Source organism: Ictalurus punctatus, chromosome 14 (genome assembly GCF_001660625.3).
Source record: "Ictalurus punctatus breed USDA103 chromosome 14, Coco_2.0, whole genome shotgun sequence".
NCBI classification, from domain to species: domain Eukaryota; kingdom Metazoa; phylum Chordata; class Actinopteri; order Siluriformes; family Ictaluridae; genus Ictalurus; species Ictalurus punctatus.
Window position 1 is genome coordinate 16,682,541 of NC_030429.2, and position 18,343 is coordinate 16,700,883.

At 42.5% G+C, this 18,343-nt stretch overlaps 1 protein-coding gene across 5 annotated transcripts in view; it reads right to left on the minus strand.

Annotated features, from left to right (window-relative positions):
* Positions 1-18,343, minus strand: part of scaper (S-phase cyclin A-associated protein in the ER) — a 93,282-nt gene that overhangs the window by 15,701 nt on the left and 59,238 nt on the right. For all 5 annotated transcript variants that reach the window (XM_053685479.1, XM_047159776.2, XM_047159778.2 and 2 more), the window contains 4 exons: positions 16,173-16,288; positions 7,223-7,346; positions 4,707-4,927; positions 1,468-1,623 (listed from right to left, as the gene is read on the minus strand). In XM_053685479.1, coding sequence (XP_053541454.1) covers positions 1,468-1,623; positions 4,707-4,927; positions 7,223-7,346; positions 16,173-16,288 — 617 coding nt within the window. The remainder of the gene's footprint in view (positions 1-1,467; positions 1,624-4,706; positions 4,928-7,222; positions 7,347-16,172; positions 16,289-18,343) is intronic.

The window sequence follows — 18,343 nt, forward strand, 5'->3', positions numbered from 1 at the left end:
TCAGCACAGTGGGATAATGCGTACCTGGAATGACACTAAAGATAATGTCAGGATCTTGATGTTGAGAACCCAGTGGCCCAACAAACATGCACCTTATTGAATAAAAGAAGTGCACAGTTTTGAGCTTCCAAAGCTGTTCTTGGATCAGTTCACCCAAATCCAAATGCTTAGCGTACATATAAGAGTCAAAATCCTAAAGCAGTTCTCAATGTAGCCCAACTTGTGCAGACACTCAGGATTAGCGTCTGTGTGAGGGAACAAAGGCTCGGTTCTCTCACTGTGACTCTGCATGACAGGTTCCACATCCCCTGATTGGGAAACAGCCAGCGTGTGGGATGAAAGTGAAGGCCTGACAGTGGCAATTTGAGCCTGCTCACCAACCCTGAATCAGCCTGCCTGATTCAACCATGCTTACAGCTAAACCTTTGCTAATGCAGCTATTGTCTGCCTGGTTTACAGTTAACCAGGGAGAAAAACGTGGCAGTTTAAATTTGGAACAAACCACTGTGGAAGATAATTCTGCATCTTATCATACAGCAACAGTTCAGCAGCCATCACTGAGCACAAATCAGCTCATGACAGGTAATTATTAGTATAGCACATCAACGCACGCTGTGGTGTAGAGTTAAAGAACAGGGGCTTGCCTGCCCTCTGGATGTTACCCCACTGTGCATGCTGTTACTTGAAGTCAACCAAGCGTGGAGTGTGGAAATTAGCAACTGTGTAGCTACATGACACCCCCTCTGTCAAGCAAATCCCACGACGCAGCAAGCAACAGAAAGTAGAATCACTTCAAAACATCCACACCACGTTCGACCTGGAATGACTTTCTGGCTCTCCACCTTGTGAATAATGGTTGTACGGAGATATAGATGGCTGGATTAGAAGGATGTTGATTATAATATGGCACTGTGGAGTGGAGCTATTAAAAGTGGAGAGCTGTTGCTGCTGGGGTTTCTCACAGATATTTAGTGACATGGAGTTGGGGAGAGGGAGAGAATGGTGTTAAACAGCTGGACAGTGTTACAGCACACAGCAGCTGGACATGTACAGGGCTGGGCACATCAGCGAGGGCAGGACTGGTCAACATGACCGAGACGGACCTAACAATATCAATAAACACTTGCAGACACAGACACGCAACATTTCTGAATTACACTTTACAAGTGTTCTAGACATCAAAGGTTTTATGATTCGGGGAAAAGAAATATAGAGTTGATTCACTGCCAGCCTTTCCTTAGAGTTTGGGCTCATGGAGTTAGCCTCCATCAATGAACACACTCTCACTCATATACATACAAACATACATACACAGACACGTGTGCGTGGGTGGGCCGAAAGCAGGAGTTTACAACGAGCAAGATGGAACTAGATGAACAACTAGTGATTGATGACATTCTGGTATCTGTGTTATAGCACATCAGGAAATGGGAGAGAGACAGGAAAAGAGATAGAGATGCCACTCACCGGCCGTTCACGGCAAAACACAACTTGCACATGGCATGGAGGAGTGCTGTAGCTTGCTCCAGAAAGGCAGACATTTTAGGACTCTCATCGACCGGTCCTTGCACATAGAGGAAGCAGCCGTACAGCTTGTCAATCACACCCATATTCACCACATAGCTGAGGAAAACCAAGATGTAACATTAGTCAGTCCATGAAAATATATATATATATATATATATATATATATATATATATATATATATATATATATATATATATATATATATATATATATATATATATATATTTAACATGTATGTAGCATTTCAGAGCAACCTAGAATTCACACCAGTTGTGACACATAATCAACATGACTGGGAGCATTAAACCACACCTCACTACTGGCACAAATGCATGGTTTTGTTTTTTTAATCAAGTGAATTAATGTCCATCTGTAGAGCAATGCACTGCAATTGAACATGCAGGGATTGGGGCCGTTGTACCTGGGTCAGCAATAAATACAACACCGTTCTCTTAAAATGTGATATGAGACAGCAGGACAGTGAACAAACAGCATAATTATGTTGATTCTAGTTCACAATGTTGGTGTAATGAATATCTTGTCATTTGCTCGCTACCTGCAGGCCAGACAATTGTTGTAGATGATGCTTTAAACAAAAAAAGTTTCAGGGTGTATAGAAAGTCTAAGGGTGCAATTTGAATGGATTTCTATGGAGTATACACTTCACTAAGGTAACGTCTGAAGCACAGTAGGCTGGATGGGGTTTTTATGAGCACCAGTTATGTCATAGTCTGATATGGACTGAAACATTGAAAATACTTTGACATGAAGGCTGATTTACAGATCAGCTCTACTCTGTCTTTATGTCAGGATACTAATTCAGGACGTTTGCATTCAGAAGTTACACAAAGGCCACTGAGGTTAAAACAGTCATTGTCAATATGTTATACAACAGGAACTCCGAACTAAACTCAGAAATTACCCGACAGACTCAGTTGTAAAGGCCCTGTCTACACACAACCTGTAGAACAATTGGAAATCGGAGCTCTCATCTGAGCCTGCCACTCCTGTCTATTGTCCCCATCCCTCTCATTTGGCCAGGCAAATGACAGGTCTCATAGTGGTGTTAGCCCCACCCTGCTAGCTACAAATCAGGCCTAATTACAGCATTACTGGGCAGACTGTGCCTCCTTGTGCCAGTCCAGGTAGAGGGGGGAGGCACAATCCCAACTTCCTGAACTAGAGTAGTGTCTCATAGCTCAGGTATGCCTGTCCCCTCCACCCCCTCCTCCACCTCAAGTAGGGACTGGAGGCTCCACACTGTCAATCAACAGACCTCCCAGAGAAGCAGGGGCTGTTAGAGTCTGCACTACAGCAATGGAACCTTACCATAGATATAACCAGTTAAGTTTCTTTCGCTTACATCTCTATAATTTCTCTCTGCCATTTTGCTCATTGTTTCTCAGTCCATCTCTCCCCAAGCAAAAAAACTAAATCGTTTGAGCTCTCCCCTTCATATCATTCTCAGGCATTCCTCTTTTTTGTTATGGCAGTCACTCAAAGTTTTCACAGGTAATTATGATTCTCCTTCTGCCACTCCTTCCTTCAGTAGGTCACCTGTTACATAAACCAAAGCCACTTGTTATTACTTTATCCTCTTCTCTGGCTTGACTGAAGCTGAATGGAGCTTTAACACACATCATTGTGCAGCCTTTCAAAGTTTATGTATGAATGAGAAAGTGCCAAAGTCTTTCTTCAAATTGTGAGAGTCTGTTTGAGATCAATGGGGGTGCACCAAACTGCTACAGTGGTTTTCTATACTGTTCAAAACCTTTATTATATACCATTTTTTCCAATTCCAGCATCAATTACGAATGGCGACTTCTGCGACAACTCCTCTAGAAGACCCTAGAGTAAATACACTAGATTGAAGGTGTGCATTGGGACTGAGATCCGACGAGGCCTGCGGGACCAAAAAGTCAAGGGAGTGGGCATTTTTGACTTTCAACAGGACGGGATCAGGTTGTCAGATATGAAGTGCTTGGGTGTACTGACTGCTCAGGCAGCGGTGTGTGACATATTTATTGCATTAATCCATTTATCTATCCTGGTCTGTCTCACAGTGGTTTTCAATGATTCAATTATTTACATTTTGGGAAATAAGTAACTAAATCCATTAGAAAATATTATGGGAATGTAGCATCCACAGTGTGTGGAGGCTTTGGGGGGGGGTTGTGGTAAAAATTCCATTGAGTGGGATTTAAAATAAACCAAAAAACAAACAAACAAACAAACAAACAATCAAACAAAAAACACTCCGGCACCAGCACAGACTAGCCTTAATGTTAAGATGCTAGTCTTGTCTAGACTGGACCTTTATAGTTTGGGTCACCTTATATTTACTATGCACAAGGCCATAGGAACTGAGACAGTTCTGCTCAGATGAAGCATAGAAGTGGGGCTGTGGGAAGTTTGGGTTTCACCAGGACTCCAAGGCAGTCTGTCTTTCCTCATGGACAGGGACTAAACCAAAAGTTTGGACCCTCCCTCACGCCCTTTTGCTCTCAGACCAAGTTCAACTGGAAGTCGTGTAGTTCCAGAAACAGATTTTGGCTGCAGCTCCTCTTGGCTGGAGCAGACAAGGACTTAAGTTTTGATTGTATGTGGTATATATGAAAGAGGGTAAACAGTGACAAGACTGCCAATATCTCTGAGAAGCATGACACCCATCCAGGGTGATGGAAAAGCTCAAATACACTATAGTCTGGATAATCTTCCCTCATGTATGATGTCAAATGATGGGCATGGACAGGGATTCAGGAGCAGCTTCTTGAAATCTGGTCCCATGCTTGTAACTATACCAGATACAGGAAAAGCTAAACTTCTGGTTTGTCTCCAAGTGAGCTTTCCCTGTAGAGAAGAATCCTTTCCAATAGTCATATTTTACTCCAACAATTTACTGAGCAGAAATCCCCTTACAGACACAGAAGCTATGTCACACTAAACATGAATATGTGAGAAAGAATGTAGAGGTTAAAAAACAACTCGTGTTCCTGCTTCAGACAAAGAAGCGGGAAGAGAAGCACTCGGGTGGGTACCAATTGCAAAAAGCAGATATTCCACTGCAAGAATGTGTATTTGGCAGAAATCCAAAGATGGCAGTCACAAAAAGGCATAAAAGGCAGAATTTTGCACACAGTTCCTTATTTAGGTAAGAATAACTAAAACACAGACTGACCCGATGAAGTCTTGAGTACGGGTGCAGAAGTTATCGACGGTCTTAATCTTGATATCGGGGGAGCAGACCCAGGAAGAACTCTTTCCAGCTACCAGTCCAGAAGGATCCAGGAGATCCACAACTGTAGCAATGGTCTGGAGCAGACCGGTGGTCAAACCCTCAAAGATCTGTTTGTTCACAGAGCGGCCAAAGATGGACTTATCCTCATCAGGAACATAGAGCTAAAAACAAATAGGAGAGGGAAGATTAAGAAATGAGTGAAAAGAAGCAGCAAGGGAAGAAGTGCAAGATGGCAAGACACAAAAGAGACTGTGTGTGTGTGTGTGTGTGTGAGAGAGAGAGAGAGAGAGAGAGAGTGTGTATTTATTTAAGAATGAGAGCTACTGAGAAGTGCTATGTTTACTGGGTTGGAACAGAGTCACAAAATGCATATTAGATATTTATACATCACTTCAGACTCAGCTAGAGACATAATTATTAACCAGCCATGGAATACCAACACCTACTTGTTGTTAATCTAAAACAATAACTTTAACATCAACGAATAAGGTTTCGGATCAGCTATTTCAAATGGTCTGATGCGAGTTTTGAAAATCTAGTCCTTTATCTTGACTGTAGGTCTAACCCACTGAAGCAAAACTTGCCTTTACTTCTAATCTTGGCAGTGATATGTATCTGAGCTCATTCAGCATTAGCTCCTGCAGTCTCAATATCAACTGCACAATAGACGAGGACATTTAAACCTCAGTGTGCATTTTAAAGCCTGTCCAATTAAGTCATGGGGGGTGCAAATAAAAACGATCCCTTCCTCTTTGTTTTCAGGCACATACCATTAGTCTTTGGTTGGAATCCTGATCCTCCGAGACATAAATAACAACACGCGTCTTATTTATTATTCATCAGCTCTGGGCTATAAACTGACGGTTAAACTCAGAGTGACACTGTCACTGGTGGCGTGCCAGCAAGGGGTATACAAGAAGCCTGGCAGGGTGCTGCTAGCGGCATCATGTATCCAGCATGCAGGCCCTACAGCTGAGTGCAGATTGCTGGACTTAACAGATACTAAGGAGTCCCAACTTTGATTTAAGTGTTTTTGAACCTTCTGGCTAGAGTTATGATTCGCATTCCGCTAAAAAGTAATCATGGTATATATAATGTGTATGCACTATAGGCTCTCTATAGTCATTTCATCACTTCTGCTAAACACTTTCCCAAACTTGGATTGGATCACTAAATAAAAGAAGTCGGATGTCTGATCATCAGATAAGTGCTTGGCAAGAGGGTGCGTGATTAGGCACGGGCCAGTCATTCTGTGGGAGGAAGTAAAATACAGCACTAGAACAGCCAATCGTCAGATGTCAGCTTTAACTGAAGGACGAATAAGAACACTGACAAAGCAGGCAAAGCCTGCTACATTCTTAACAAATCTAATTACAGGAGGGGAAGGGGAGAGACGCCATGGCTGCCCAGCACTACATACGCTCACTCTTTTAATGTACATATATAAGGTTAAGCTCAGAACTATATTTATGTGCTATGGCACACATACTGAATATACTAACAGCTACTTTAACTTGACCTTCAGCATCCAGAAGGATATCCTTTTGGTTTTTAGCTGTTAGTTTAGATAAATGCTATATTTTTGTTATATAAACATTCATGGAGACAAACAAAAGTCTGTTACATGTTTAAAAAAAAAAAAGAAAAAAAAAAAAGAAATAGATTTAGTATATTTATATGTATATTTAGCAAAATACAGGTGTTGATACAAACAAATCCTTTTTGAATGCTTCAATTTCTAATATCTTGAAAATCTTCCAGACAGATTCACCAAGCGAGTGGTCTGAATAGCTGCCGGGCTAATTCACATGTAAACAAATGCTTCAAGACGGACCTCATCTCTTACTACGCCCACAGGAAATATGACTTCTCAAATCTGGAACTTCCAGACATGCACACCAGGCTTGTGTCAGGTTTTGCATTTACAGCTAAAGATTAGGCTCAGTGTTGAGGGACATAGTATGAGCTGGCACACTGCTTGTACCGTCTTTACATTTCTCTTAATTGCTTGTTTATGCTACTAACACGTGTATATGGTGTGTACAGTGCGAGATTAACCCTCTCGTTATCTTACCTGTCTACCAGTGGGAGCTTTTGTATTGGCCACGATCCCACATACACACTCAAAAAAATGGAATCTAGCAATAGTGTTTTCCTAGAACTCTTGATGATACAGTGACTCATGTAAACTAGATGTGTGATGTACGTGTTAAGGTTCCTTTTTTTTTTTTTTTTTGGCTCTGGTCTCCAGTCTGGTGGATGGGATACATGTGTTCAAGGAGTAAAAGCACAAGGAGTAAAAGCAGAAATGATATTTTTTCCATTTATACTGATCATGACATGAAATAAGCATGACAATAATGCAAGAGCGGACCAATAACTGTTTCGACCAACAGCGATTAGTGGCAAAGAAGAGAGAATTTAACTGGTAAGTATATTGCATAGTAAAGGTCTACCGTTAGTTGGTGGAGAAGGAGGTCCATGAGAGGGGCGATTTTGTTGCTGTAGAAAACGTAAAAGCAGTTGCTGTAGCAGCGGGAGCAGGCCAGGTAATACACATTCACAGCGGCATACAGAGACCTGAAACACACACCAGATTTGGTTAAGAAAAGCCAAACACTCCTTGTGTTTTGCCTCCCCATTACAGGTAAGCATGTTAACAGGAGTAGGGCAACACAGTAGGGCAGGTTCTACTTTACATTTCACATGCTACCAATCGAATGAGTTTGTAATATGGTAAGAATAATAAAAAAAAAATAACAATAATACAATTTTTTAAAAAGTCACTATAAGCTTTGGGTGTAAACATTACATATGAGCAGCCTAACAATACAAGAACGCATTTCTTAAAAAAAAAACAAAAAAACAAAAAAACAAACAAACAAACAAAAAAAACAATGTAAGAACAGCATCTCTGCAGCCCCCTCCCCCCAGACACTCTTTCTCAAGAAAAGGTCAACATGCTCTCTCTAAAAAAAAAACTGGAAGAACCAGACTGCTCAATCTGTCCAATTCCTCTTCTTTCTCACTCCCTCTTTCCACCTCAGTCCTCCTAAAATCACTCCATCACTGCTTGTCCTGTCTTCCCTTTCTATTCTTTTTCTCCCCGTACCGAGATAAGAAACAAGCCGTCAGCGCCTGCAGGCCAGTCAGCAGTCAGTCAGTCACTCCGCTGTATTATGTCTGCTGCACACCAGCCTGAGAGCAGATTAATGCTGCTGATAAGTGACCAGTCACACCACTTTGACTTTGGCAGACCCTCCACCCAATCCACTCCCTCCTTTCATCAGTTAATATTTTCTGACAACTGTATATTTTAACCCAAAGCAGAGTGGCGGGGTCCTATCTGTGGTGTGGACGAAAGGAATCCGACTTTCCTGGTTTAAAGTAGGCCGTGTTTATTCCCAGTCGTAAACATTTTGATATCTACCACAACCGTCGCCATCTGTTCGGCGTTTTCAGCCAAACTACATTGGCGTACGAAATAAAAATAACGTCGGCCCACGGACGTCTTGGCCTGTCGATAACTTCCACCCCGCGGACAAAAGCGGGAATGTATATTTAAACCGCCGACGGACAGATTTGGGAGATAGTGGTGTCAGTATTGACATAGCGGCGTAAAAAGCGTCAGCCATCCAGCATGGGACCACGAGGAGAAGGCGTTCTGACTGGACTCCTGGGAAAGAGTCCAAGTGTTCCACACATCACTCTGATCTCTGTGCTTTTTCAGACCGCCTGATTGCCTCTCCTTATAAAAATCGGGTGTACCCGTTTTATGTGAAGTTATTAATCGACATGTTTTCGCCTCCGACAAGCTAACAATAAACGTTCCAGACAAGGTGCCGAGTGAGGTCTGGTTCAATTTATGTACGATGTTTAAAAATCACTCGCTCAGTGAGCACATGGAACATTGATTCGCAAGAGCACGGACAGTGTAGTGTTTCTTTTGCACTGATAGAAAGCTATCTATTGAGGAGTGAAACAGAGCCACGGGGAGAGAGGGAGGGAGGGAGGGATGGTTATGGGTGAGTGGAGTGATACTGCAGGCTCTGTTCGGTAAACGGGGGAGAGAAACATGAGATCCCCTCCGAACTGTGCACTCTGGGCAGCCGACCAGCATTGCCTCTGCCTCGCTGATTTTCCAGTGGAAAAAAAAGAAAAAAGAAAGAAAAAAAAAGGAGAGCCCTGATTGTGGAACTCCATCTCAAATCTGCTTCAGATCCAAAAAAAATTATGAATATTCTCAACTTGACCAAACAAAATTAGCGAGTGCACCTGTAAAACAGAACTGGGACATGTTTTAAGACGATAGAACATGGGTTACTTCAGGTAAAGATCTTTTTAACACTTGTCATGGTATTTCAGGTATCCATATTGATTTTAGGCAGATTTTTGAAGGAGAGGTGGTGTCGAATGACCAGACAAGGATTGAAGGATGGCCTTCAGAGCGTTCAGGGTTCACCAAGCATGAACACTGAGTCGAAAGCTTAAACTCTATTGCTGTTTTAACTGCTATTAGCAGTTTACCTGGCACTGACAAAAGGTAAAATAATATTGATTTTCAGAAATGAACTAATTTTTAACCACCAAGTGCTCTTCTTTTCAATGATTTGCTAAACAAACATATGGTCTTGGATAGACGTAGCACTTAAAATGCCATAATAAATGAATAAGAATAATACACATGCACATGAAGATGGCAATTTCATAGCTTTAATTTGGTCCAACTTCAGTAGGCTGACGTACTAAAAACCCATGCAAAATGTATGGTGAACCTGATCTAGGTGCTTGTTTATGGGGATTCCTGAAGAGCAGGTTATCTGATGCCTATAGGATCATTGTGGGGAGGAATGCAGGAGGATCGGGCAGGACAGGGCAGCCCTCAGGTGGCTCATACGGTTAAACAGCAGATTAAAGAGCACATGACTAATTTCTTTACGCTAATCTTATTAAAGGGCAAAACAGCTGTCGACTGGCCAAATCTCACAACTAACCCCCAGTGCTAGGATCAACCTCCAACATACAACAAATCACAGTATTTAGGGACTTGGGGAGCAAGGTAGAAGGAGGATGCAATATTCAGAGCTTTATACATACAATAAACTGTTATCTCGTGTATATATAATATATAAAAAAACTCTTCATAATCAACCAAACCATTCTAAAATATCTTAATCTTTAAGAGGGCACCAAGGCTATGCAAGACCTAGTGCTAAGCAACAATGCATAGGGAACAAAGCTATTGCATATTTTACTGGGTGTGGTGTTACTCAACTACTTCTACAGTTGCAGTGTTCAACCCTGCTGACTAGTGCGGTCGTTGATCTGTCTTCTACAAGAGTGTTTTCATCAAGGTTCTATAACCTTTTTTCCAGGGACTACACAGTTGCTGGACAAGTTCCTGGTTTGCATACTTGCCACTGAAGAATAAGTGGTAATTATGCAAAACAACAAAAAGGTGGAGCAAAACAATTAAGAGCCGACATTTCAGCATGCGGTCAAAACACAGCCTGGAGGAAAAAGCAGCTTGAAATAATAACATACAAGAGATGTTTTCCTTCACGATTTTCTGCTGTGCTAATATAAGTCTAGCTGTGTGAACCACATGCAAATTCACATTCATGCCACTAGAAACATACAAAATATACTCCCTGGGATTTGTGTAAAAACAAAATCATCATGGAAGCTTTGCTGCTTGTGCCATGCTACCTCTAGTATAAAACAAGCTTTAGAAATGGCTTATTTGCTAAATAACAGGTTTAAAAAAAAAATTTAAAAAAGGCTCTTGTGGTAGAAATCTTAATTCTGAACTTGACTGGTTCAGGCTAGACATTATAAAATAGCTGTAGCTGTCACTGTCCGGCTAAAACGACTGTAATATTCACACTCTTGTCAGCAACAGGAAGCTGCAACCCGGTTGCTATTTCAGCTCGCTCTTGGCTAACTGAGAGTGATTAGCATGACACCTAACACCAGGCTTGCGTATGGAATCTCGAGCCCCTTCTCCCTGATGATGACAGCTCGCGTCAAAGATTTTGATGAGCAATTTGGTAAAGTGCCATTGTACTTGTTCTCGTGTTACTCGAGGAGTATGCAGCGGTGGCCCACATGTGCCATTCGTTCTTGAAGGCAACATTCCTCGCTCTGAGATTCCCTGACAGACTGCTGCTCCTGACAGTGTTCACTGGCTTCAGGATGGCCCATGGTGCTCAGTGCCCATTCTGCTACCAGACTGTAGGCTGCCCCCAAAAACAACAGGCGCATTGTTAATCTGGCCATAATGAAGCCTTATCTTGTAGACATAGGATTAAGTTCCAAAGGCACCCTACACTAACGGAGCATAGAGTATAGGAGAGGAAGGGGGGGGGGGGGGCGGTGGTGAGTGAGAGGGGAGAGGGAGCGAGAGAGAGAGAGAGAGAGAGAGAGAGAGAGAGAGAGAGAGAGAGAGAGAGAGAGAGATTGCAGAGGAGATAAAGAGGAATGGATAAAGGATACAGGACCAAGAGATGCAGATAACAAGCACTGTAATCTCCTCACCTACTCTAACCAGCTTAACCTCAGACACCCAAGCAGACCTACCCTCTGATTAGCCCACCGTGGCAAACAGTAAAGGCCACACCTTTGCACCCTCTCCTTCACATGTAGATCACGCCCATAGGGCATATTCATCAGCCTGGGTGGCCCTAGTTAGCGGGTCACTAAACTGACCCATGGGCTCAAATAAACCCATGTAACCCCTTCTGAAATCCATGAGGTATCCCAGGGACAACAGGAAGATGGCAGGAAAGATGGAAAACCTCGGGGAGGGCACGAGAGGGGGTATCACTCGTATACGTCGCGTTTGCCCCAAAACTTTTCTTTTACAAAACTGAACAGGTCTGGAAACTAAAGCCGCATGGGAACACGGGTGCACTTCGTCGGGAGAAGGAGCACCCAAAACCAGAGATCTGGATGTGGTGGATAAGTAGCAGCAACATGTAAAGGTCCTTTTCTGCACCCCCTTGTAACTGGGTTATCAACCAGGAAATAGCCTGACCTAGGCCAGAAGCTCACATTTCCCAATCTCTCAATATAATCTCCCCCTTTCTCCTATATGTCCACTCAGGCTTGACATACGCAAAACACAGAAATCTGAACAAGTACTCAGCCTGACTGCAATACCTGCTTTTTGGAAAGGAAGTGGAGGAAAAAAGGAGGGGGGCCTTGAGGGAAAGGAAAAGCTAGAGCCAAAAAGAAAAGGTGAAGAGCAAATCCTTTGCCTAGCACTTGTTAAACAATCCTTTCTTTCACTGCAATCCAAATGACATTTAATTTGATTCTGCCACTGATCTTTTCCGATATCATGACTGCTTCCAAGACATCCATTCCTCCCGGTGTTCTGCAAATGGCCGGGCATAAGCTGGGGCATAAGTCTCGGGTGCTCTGTCACGCACCGCGCAGCATGCGTACACACACATACGCGTGTGCGGCATAATGGCATCCTGAAATGAAACCACGCTTGGTGGAAGCTTTCACCGGGTACATTCAGTCATCGTGTGACATGGAGGTGAGGTGACAAGCAGCCCCGCGTCACTGCGCTCGCAAGCAGCACTCAGAAAGTGAGACAGCACAGGATGCTGGAGCACAAAGTGGGCCACACTTAGAGCACGGGCAAAGTGCCCTCCATTTCCGAAACTTTTCACAGACCTGTTGACCTTGGGGAAAGTTTCAAATGTCTCCAGTCTATTTCGAAAAAACTGATTTCCTTAAAGTCATTTATAAAATCCGTTTAGAAGTGACCCCCACCATCGCTCTGGACGTGTGTCTCTGGGATAGCGGTGACTTAATCATACTCAGTTCCCTGTTCTCGGACTTGTGTGCTGACAGCAGCCTGGTCTCGAGCCCAGCTCTCTCACTTTCTCCTCCGTCCTCTTCAGTGACCCCTACTGGGAGACCATGGAATGTGCTCTAAAACTCTACAAACTCATCTCAAAACCAGACACACCTCCAAGTGTAGTCACACACTCTTCATCCCCAGGGGAAAGGTAAGACTCAAAAAAAAAAAAAAGGTTTACAGCTTAATCTATGTGCTTTCTTGTCTTGTCTCAGGGGATCCAGCACACTCTAAAGCATAAAAGCATAGAAGAGGCTCTCTTACAGACAAGCAGTCGGGCTGTCATCATCATAAACATGTCAAAGTATGTTTACAATGACAAAAGTAAGAGATATCAATTTCAATAATAATTTGTATGATCAAATAGACAGCAATCATGGCTGAGCAATTAAAAAGATTAATAAGAGTGACAAGTAATAAAATTAAAATGGGAAAACATTTTCCCCTTTCCACCACGGTCAGTGTGAAACTCATTTAAAAAGTGATCCTGTGTCTCTGCGTAGAGGCAGGGATCGCTGTGACTCAGTACGTTTCTCTCACAAATCAAAAAAGTAAGCTTGACGGAATGCCGTTTCTCACAAAATGGCGAAGAATAAAATTTTACTAACAAGAAAATCACTGTAGCAGGATATACAAGAGTGACTGTTTCACATGGACTTTTACATCCCTGTCTTGTAGAGTTAAACAGTAAGCATGTGGGTTAACGTCCAGGTTGTTGCATGCTCTTCCCTTGCCCTGTTACTCACACAAACGTAATGACCTTCCTGCTCCAGACATCCGACCCCCATTTCCTCCCCTGCTGCCCAACCCTCCACTCTGAGCCGCAGTGTAGCACAGGGACATTAACGGAGCCTCGCGCTGGAATTAGCCCATTAATGTAATGCTAACAAGATGGAATTCTCCTCCCTGGGGCGTAATATTCCAGCAGCATCTCCGCAGTTGTTCTTTTTTGTAAATCACTCAGCTTATCTGAAAGGAGGCGATCGATACGCCAGCATTACAGTAAACAGATAAACTAGAGCTGTTGTGAGGGTTAGTGTCTCAGTCGAGTTCCATTATGAAGCAGAGATGAGGAAGAATGATTAGCGCATACACGCTTGTATCATGCCCTGTTCTGATACTGTACGTTGTAGTATCTCGTCAACGTTTTCTTACAAGTATGAAGGTTAAAACGGCGTGAGTCATCAGTCACGAAAAAAGGTCAGTTAGGAACAACAATGACAAAAGCTTTTTTTAAAAGAGACATACGCCAGGGTGGACGATGGTGCAACACCATCTTGCTCCTGCCAATCACAAGCCTGCCTATGAGTTACAATACGCATAGAGCGAATTAAGACAGAAAGCTTCGGCGTGACAGGCAGGAGAAATTAGGCAGTCTTACTATCCTGATCTCTGCTCAGCCTGTCATACAGGAAGTAGTGGTGAGAGCCATTCACAAACCAGACAACTGGCCCTGGTCATTCTCAGGGTGTCCAATACCTACTATACACCATTCATCTTGTGTGAGCCATTCAGATAATCTGAACAATAGCGATAATTTTTCTAACAGTTAAAAGGGTATAAATCTCCTATATGAGCCATTCTACAGAACTGCTGTCCAAACGTCTGCTGTACTTTCATGTCACTAGTGAAACAGTGTATGTTTTAGTCCATTGGCCGAGACTTCACTACATGTTTCGGTTGTATCTAGTACGGTAGTGACAATTTTAGATACTTTTGAGCGTAGCTCAACGATGCTAATCAGCACATGGCTAGCTAGCACAGTTCTGAACAGGTGTACACACATAAAAACAAAATTGTATGGAATAACACCCAAAAAAAGTTTGTTTATTACACAAATAAAAGGGGTTTGGTAGTGACATTCCTTAAAGTTACACAGTCACACAGATTTTCAGACTTTTGAACACATTTACCTCAAAATGATGGGACCTATCTACTCACCATGTAGCTATGAGAGAGAGGGACACAGCATTTCCTGATCAAAAATGTAGGGGTGTGGTTAAAATCAGTCTCAGCCAATGGACGGTTTCGGTAGTGACATGAAAATGCGGGGCACTTATGTGTGTGTGTGTGTGTATGTATGTATGTATGTATGTATGTATGTATGTATGTATGTATGTATGTATATATATATATATATATATATATATATATATATATATATATATATATATATATATATATATATTTCAATATCTATTGGAACTAATTCCTATTTATCTTCAGTTAATACTCATGGTTCGTCAGGAGGGGTAGACTTTTCAACAAGCCAAAACTGGGAAATGATTCAGCCATGATAGGAGGTGAAGATGAGGACATTCTTTAATCTTTACAAAAGAGCCACTTCAGTGTGTGATTGCAACAGACCAGTACGAATGACAGACGTGCCTCAAAGATCTGGGCCTCCTTCCGAGCTAGTTAAGTGGATATCTCAAAACAAGAAGAGAACGGCGGAAGTGTTTGAACGGCCGGGCCAGCACACACACGAACTGGTGCGCAGACAGACACACACACACACGCACACACACACACACACACACACACACAGGTTAATCAAGCCCAAACCAGACCTACCCTCCTCCAAAACTTCACTCTAGTTCAGTTGATAAAAATCTATTACAATCTTAAACTTCCTCTCAAATTTTCTACAATGAATGACTGATTAAGAAAGAGCGAGAGAGTGTGAGAGATTGAGGGGGAAAGAAAAAAAAATCAATAAACACTAGATGGCCTGTAAAAGCATTATAAATATAAGTAACATTCCACCATTAGGGGATATTTGGAAGAAAAAAAAAGCAAATGCTAATGATGAAGAGAGAAGCCATTCTAGTCCATTAAGGGCTCTTTCTAGTGGAAATAGCTCTCTCTGTGAGGTTATCTAGTGGCCAACCCCGCAAACTCCATCGCCACTCTTCAAACCACACTTCCATTTCGCTGTGACGCACTCAATAAATGTGTCCTTTGTATGGCAGCAAGCAAAGGAGAAATGGATGGCTTAAATGCAGCCCTTTTTTATTTCTAAACAGAGAGCATCCTTATTCATTATGCATTTGTAACAATTTATTGCAGTGAAGAGGTTCTGGATAACGAGGAACTGTCTGAACAGCTGAGATGGAGTTGTTCTGCGAGCCTGGATTATGATCACCAATCATGCGCAGAGAGAAGAGAGCTTCTCCAGTTAATTGTGTAATCATAATGAATTGTTAATTATGAAAAAGTTATTCTCCATGTAGTGTATGAAATCTGTTAGGAGCACAAGAATGTTTGCACCTAATAAAATATGATTGTGGAATTTACCTTCCACATGATCGATAACTTACCTTCCACAAGATAACAGAGTTTAATTAAACTTTTACTTAAACTTACGACAGTTTTGACTGGTAGTAAAGCTTAATGACAAATATAAAGCTTTAGGAAAGAAAAAAAAGAGGCTGAAACAGAAAAACGTGTCTGAAAAGGCAGTGTGCGCGTGTGTGTGTGTGTGTGTGTGTGAGAGAGTGAGAGAGAGAGACTTTGCAAGAGCTGGTACTCACTTAAGTGGAATGCGTGGGACGGCTGTGGGAGTGGAGGCAGCCGTGACTACCTGCAGAATCTGTTCCAGTGCAGACAGACCCCCTCCCACCTGAAACGCTACCTGATCTGCATTATTCTGAAGAAGAGAAGAGAAAGGGAAAGAGAGAAAGAGAGAGAGAGAGTCAGTCATGAACACGCATGCAGACGAGAACGGGGCGAGGTATCACATTGCTCTCGCTGTGTAAGGATCCCGTCTTTCTCTCCCAACCTCCTTCTTTCCAAAGGGGACTGAGTGACATCTGAAAAAAAAAAAAGTGATCCCCAAAGAATTCCTGCTAAATCTCAAAAGTGCGCAACCCTTTTACCCCCCTTTTTTACCCCCCCAACCCCAACGCAGGACAACAAACACACAGACCTGCACACAAAGCAAGGGTGGTCTAGCCTGACAAACAAGAGCTTAGGGAATATAAGGGCATGGATTGCTGGGAAAAATAAAAACATTAGTTACACAATATCATGTTAAGAGTAGAGAACATGCACAAAGCAGACTTGTTTCAAATGCAGCATTCGTTCGTTGCTTACCGTAGATAAAAGTGATAAAACTTTTAAAAGGAGGTCAACCAAACTGTGCCTGAAACTCATATGGTGTGGCTGAGTGTCCATGTCTAAAAGAGGACATAAACCAGTCATTCAACTGACATGCTTCTCAAATCAAACTGTTTACAGACTTGACATTTTTACTTGCATCATAAAATTCCTTCAAGTTCAAAGTGGGAACCCTTTAAGTGAGTCATGTGATGTAAGACAAAGATCCACAGATCTCTTGGGCTTTAGCTGACGAAGGAAAGAAGCATCTCAGAGGCTGGTAGTGGCTCCAGACCACAAACGTCCCAAAGTCTCCTCAGTCCAATAATAAATTACTAAACTTGTTCTGCGAGAGAAAAAAGCATTTGTATCGCGTATTCTGACTTGGCTGTAAAACTTGGTGTTCACAGTAAAGAAGAGTAAATATGGTAAAAACATGAAGCTCCAAATATATATCTAGAAATAAGATAAGGAAAAATTCATTTAAGACAGAGAGAAGATACACAGTCACTCGAGCTTTCAGAGTGAAGAGAACTTGAGTGCAAGATGAGAAGATCGCTTCCACTTCTTAATGAGGTCAGAGTTTCCTATGCTGTGTGACAGCACTCAAAGTCAGGCACTTCAGGCTGTTTTTGTTCAGGGGATGGTTAACCTGCCAACAAGCCTGAACATATTGAGCGTTGAACAGTGGAAGCGCTTTGCAAAATTACACATAAGCTCTTCTCCTGTCAATCACGGGTAGCGCCAGAGAATAATTCCTGAAGATTTGGTGGCAAAAGAAGGCTGAACCCTGGCAGGGTTAAGAGATTGGAACAAGCACATTGTCAGGTACACCAAAGGCAGTGCATGCCGAACAGCGAAAGGTGATTAAGAGGAGCTCAGCGTCGACTCCATCAGCTTCCAAGAGACACTGCTTGTCTTCCTCTCAATTCCTCATCAACAGAGCCGAGAGCAGTGAGGGAGGCTTAAGTAGCCTTAGGCTTAGGCTCACACATCAGCACAGGATCTTTTGGCTGGAGGCGAGGGAAGATCAGACCTCTCCTGGTGGCCCATTTAAGAAAAGTTCTGGGGAGACATGGGGTTAGACAGGGCCTGTATGTTCCTGGTATCCACCTGAGAAGCTCAGATCAGAGGAAGTCATCTCACCCCACCTACAGCTGGCTTACTGACAGATACCAGCATGCAGCCCATTGCATGTAATATGGAGGAACTCTGGTACAAGCAAAACATAAAAGTACTTGGGGTAAAGAGAAAATAGGTGTGTAAAATGTTTCTAAAAGGACACATAATCCCAGCTCTAACATTCAATTTCACTTCACATTTACAAGATGATTACATGCTGACTGCTCTTGAGAAACAGATTATTACTATAACGCAATGAGGCTAACAGATCTGAGCTTAGTTACATCACACCCCTGCACCTGCGCCAAAAGTATACTGTTCACTTTCCTGAACATGGTTGACAAATGTCACTTGTATATGCTGCTAAAAGGATTCCCTTTTAATATTTTCAGTCAGTCATACCATCTGCATTTAACAACCTGTTTTTGTTCCGTCTGACCACGCCACATTAGCAAAACAACCAAAATGTGTGTTTATGTGTGGT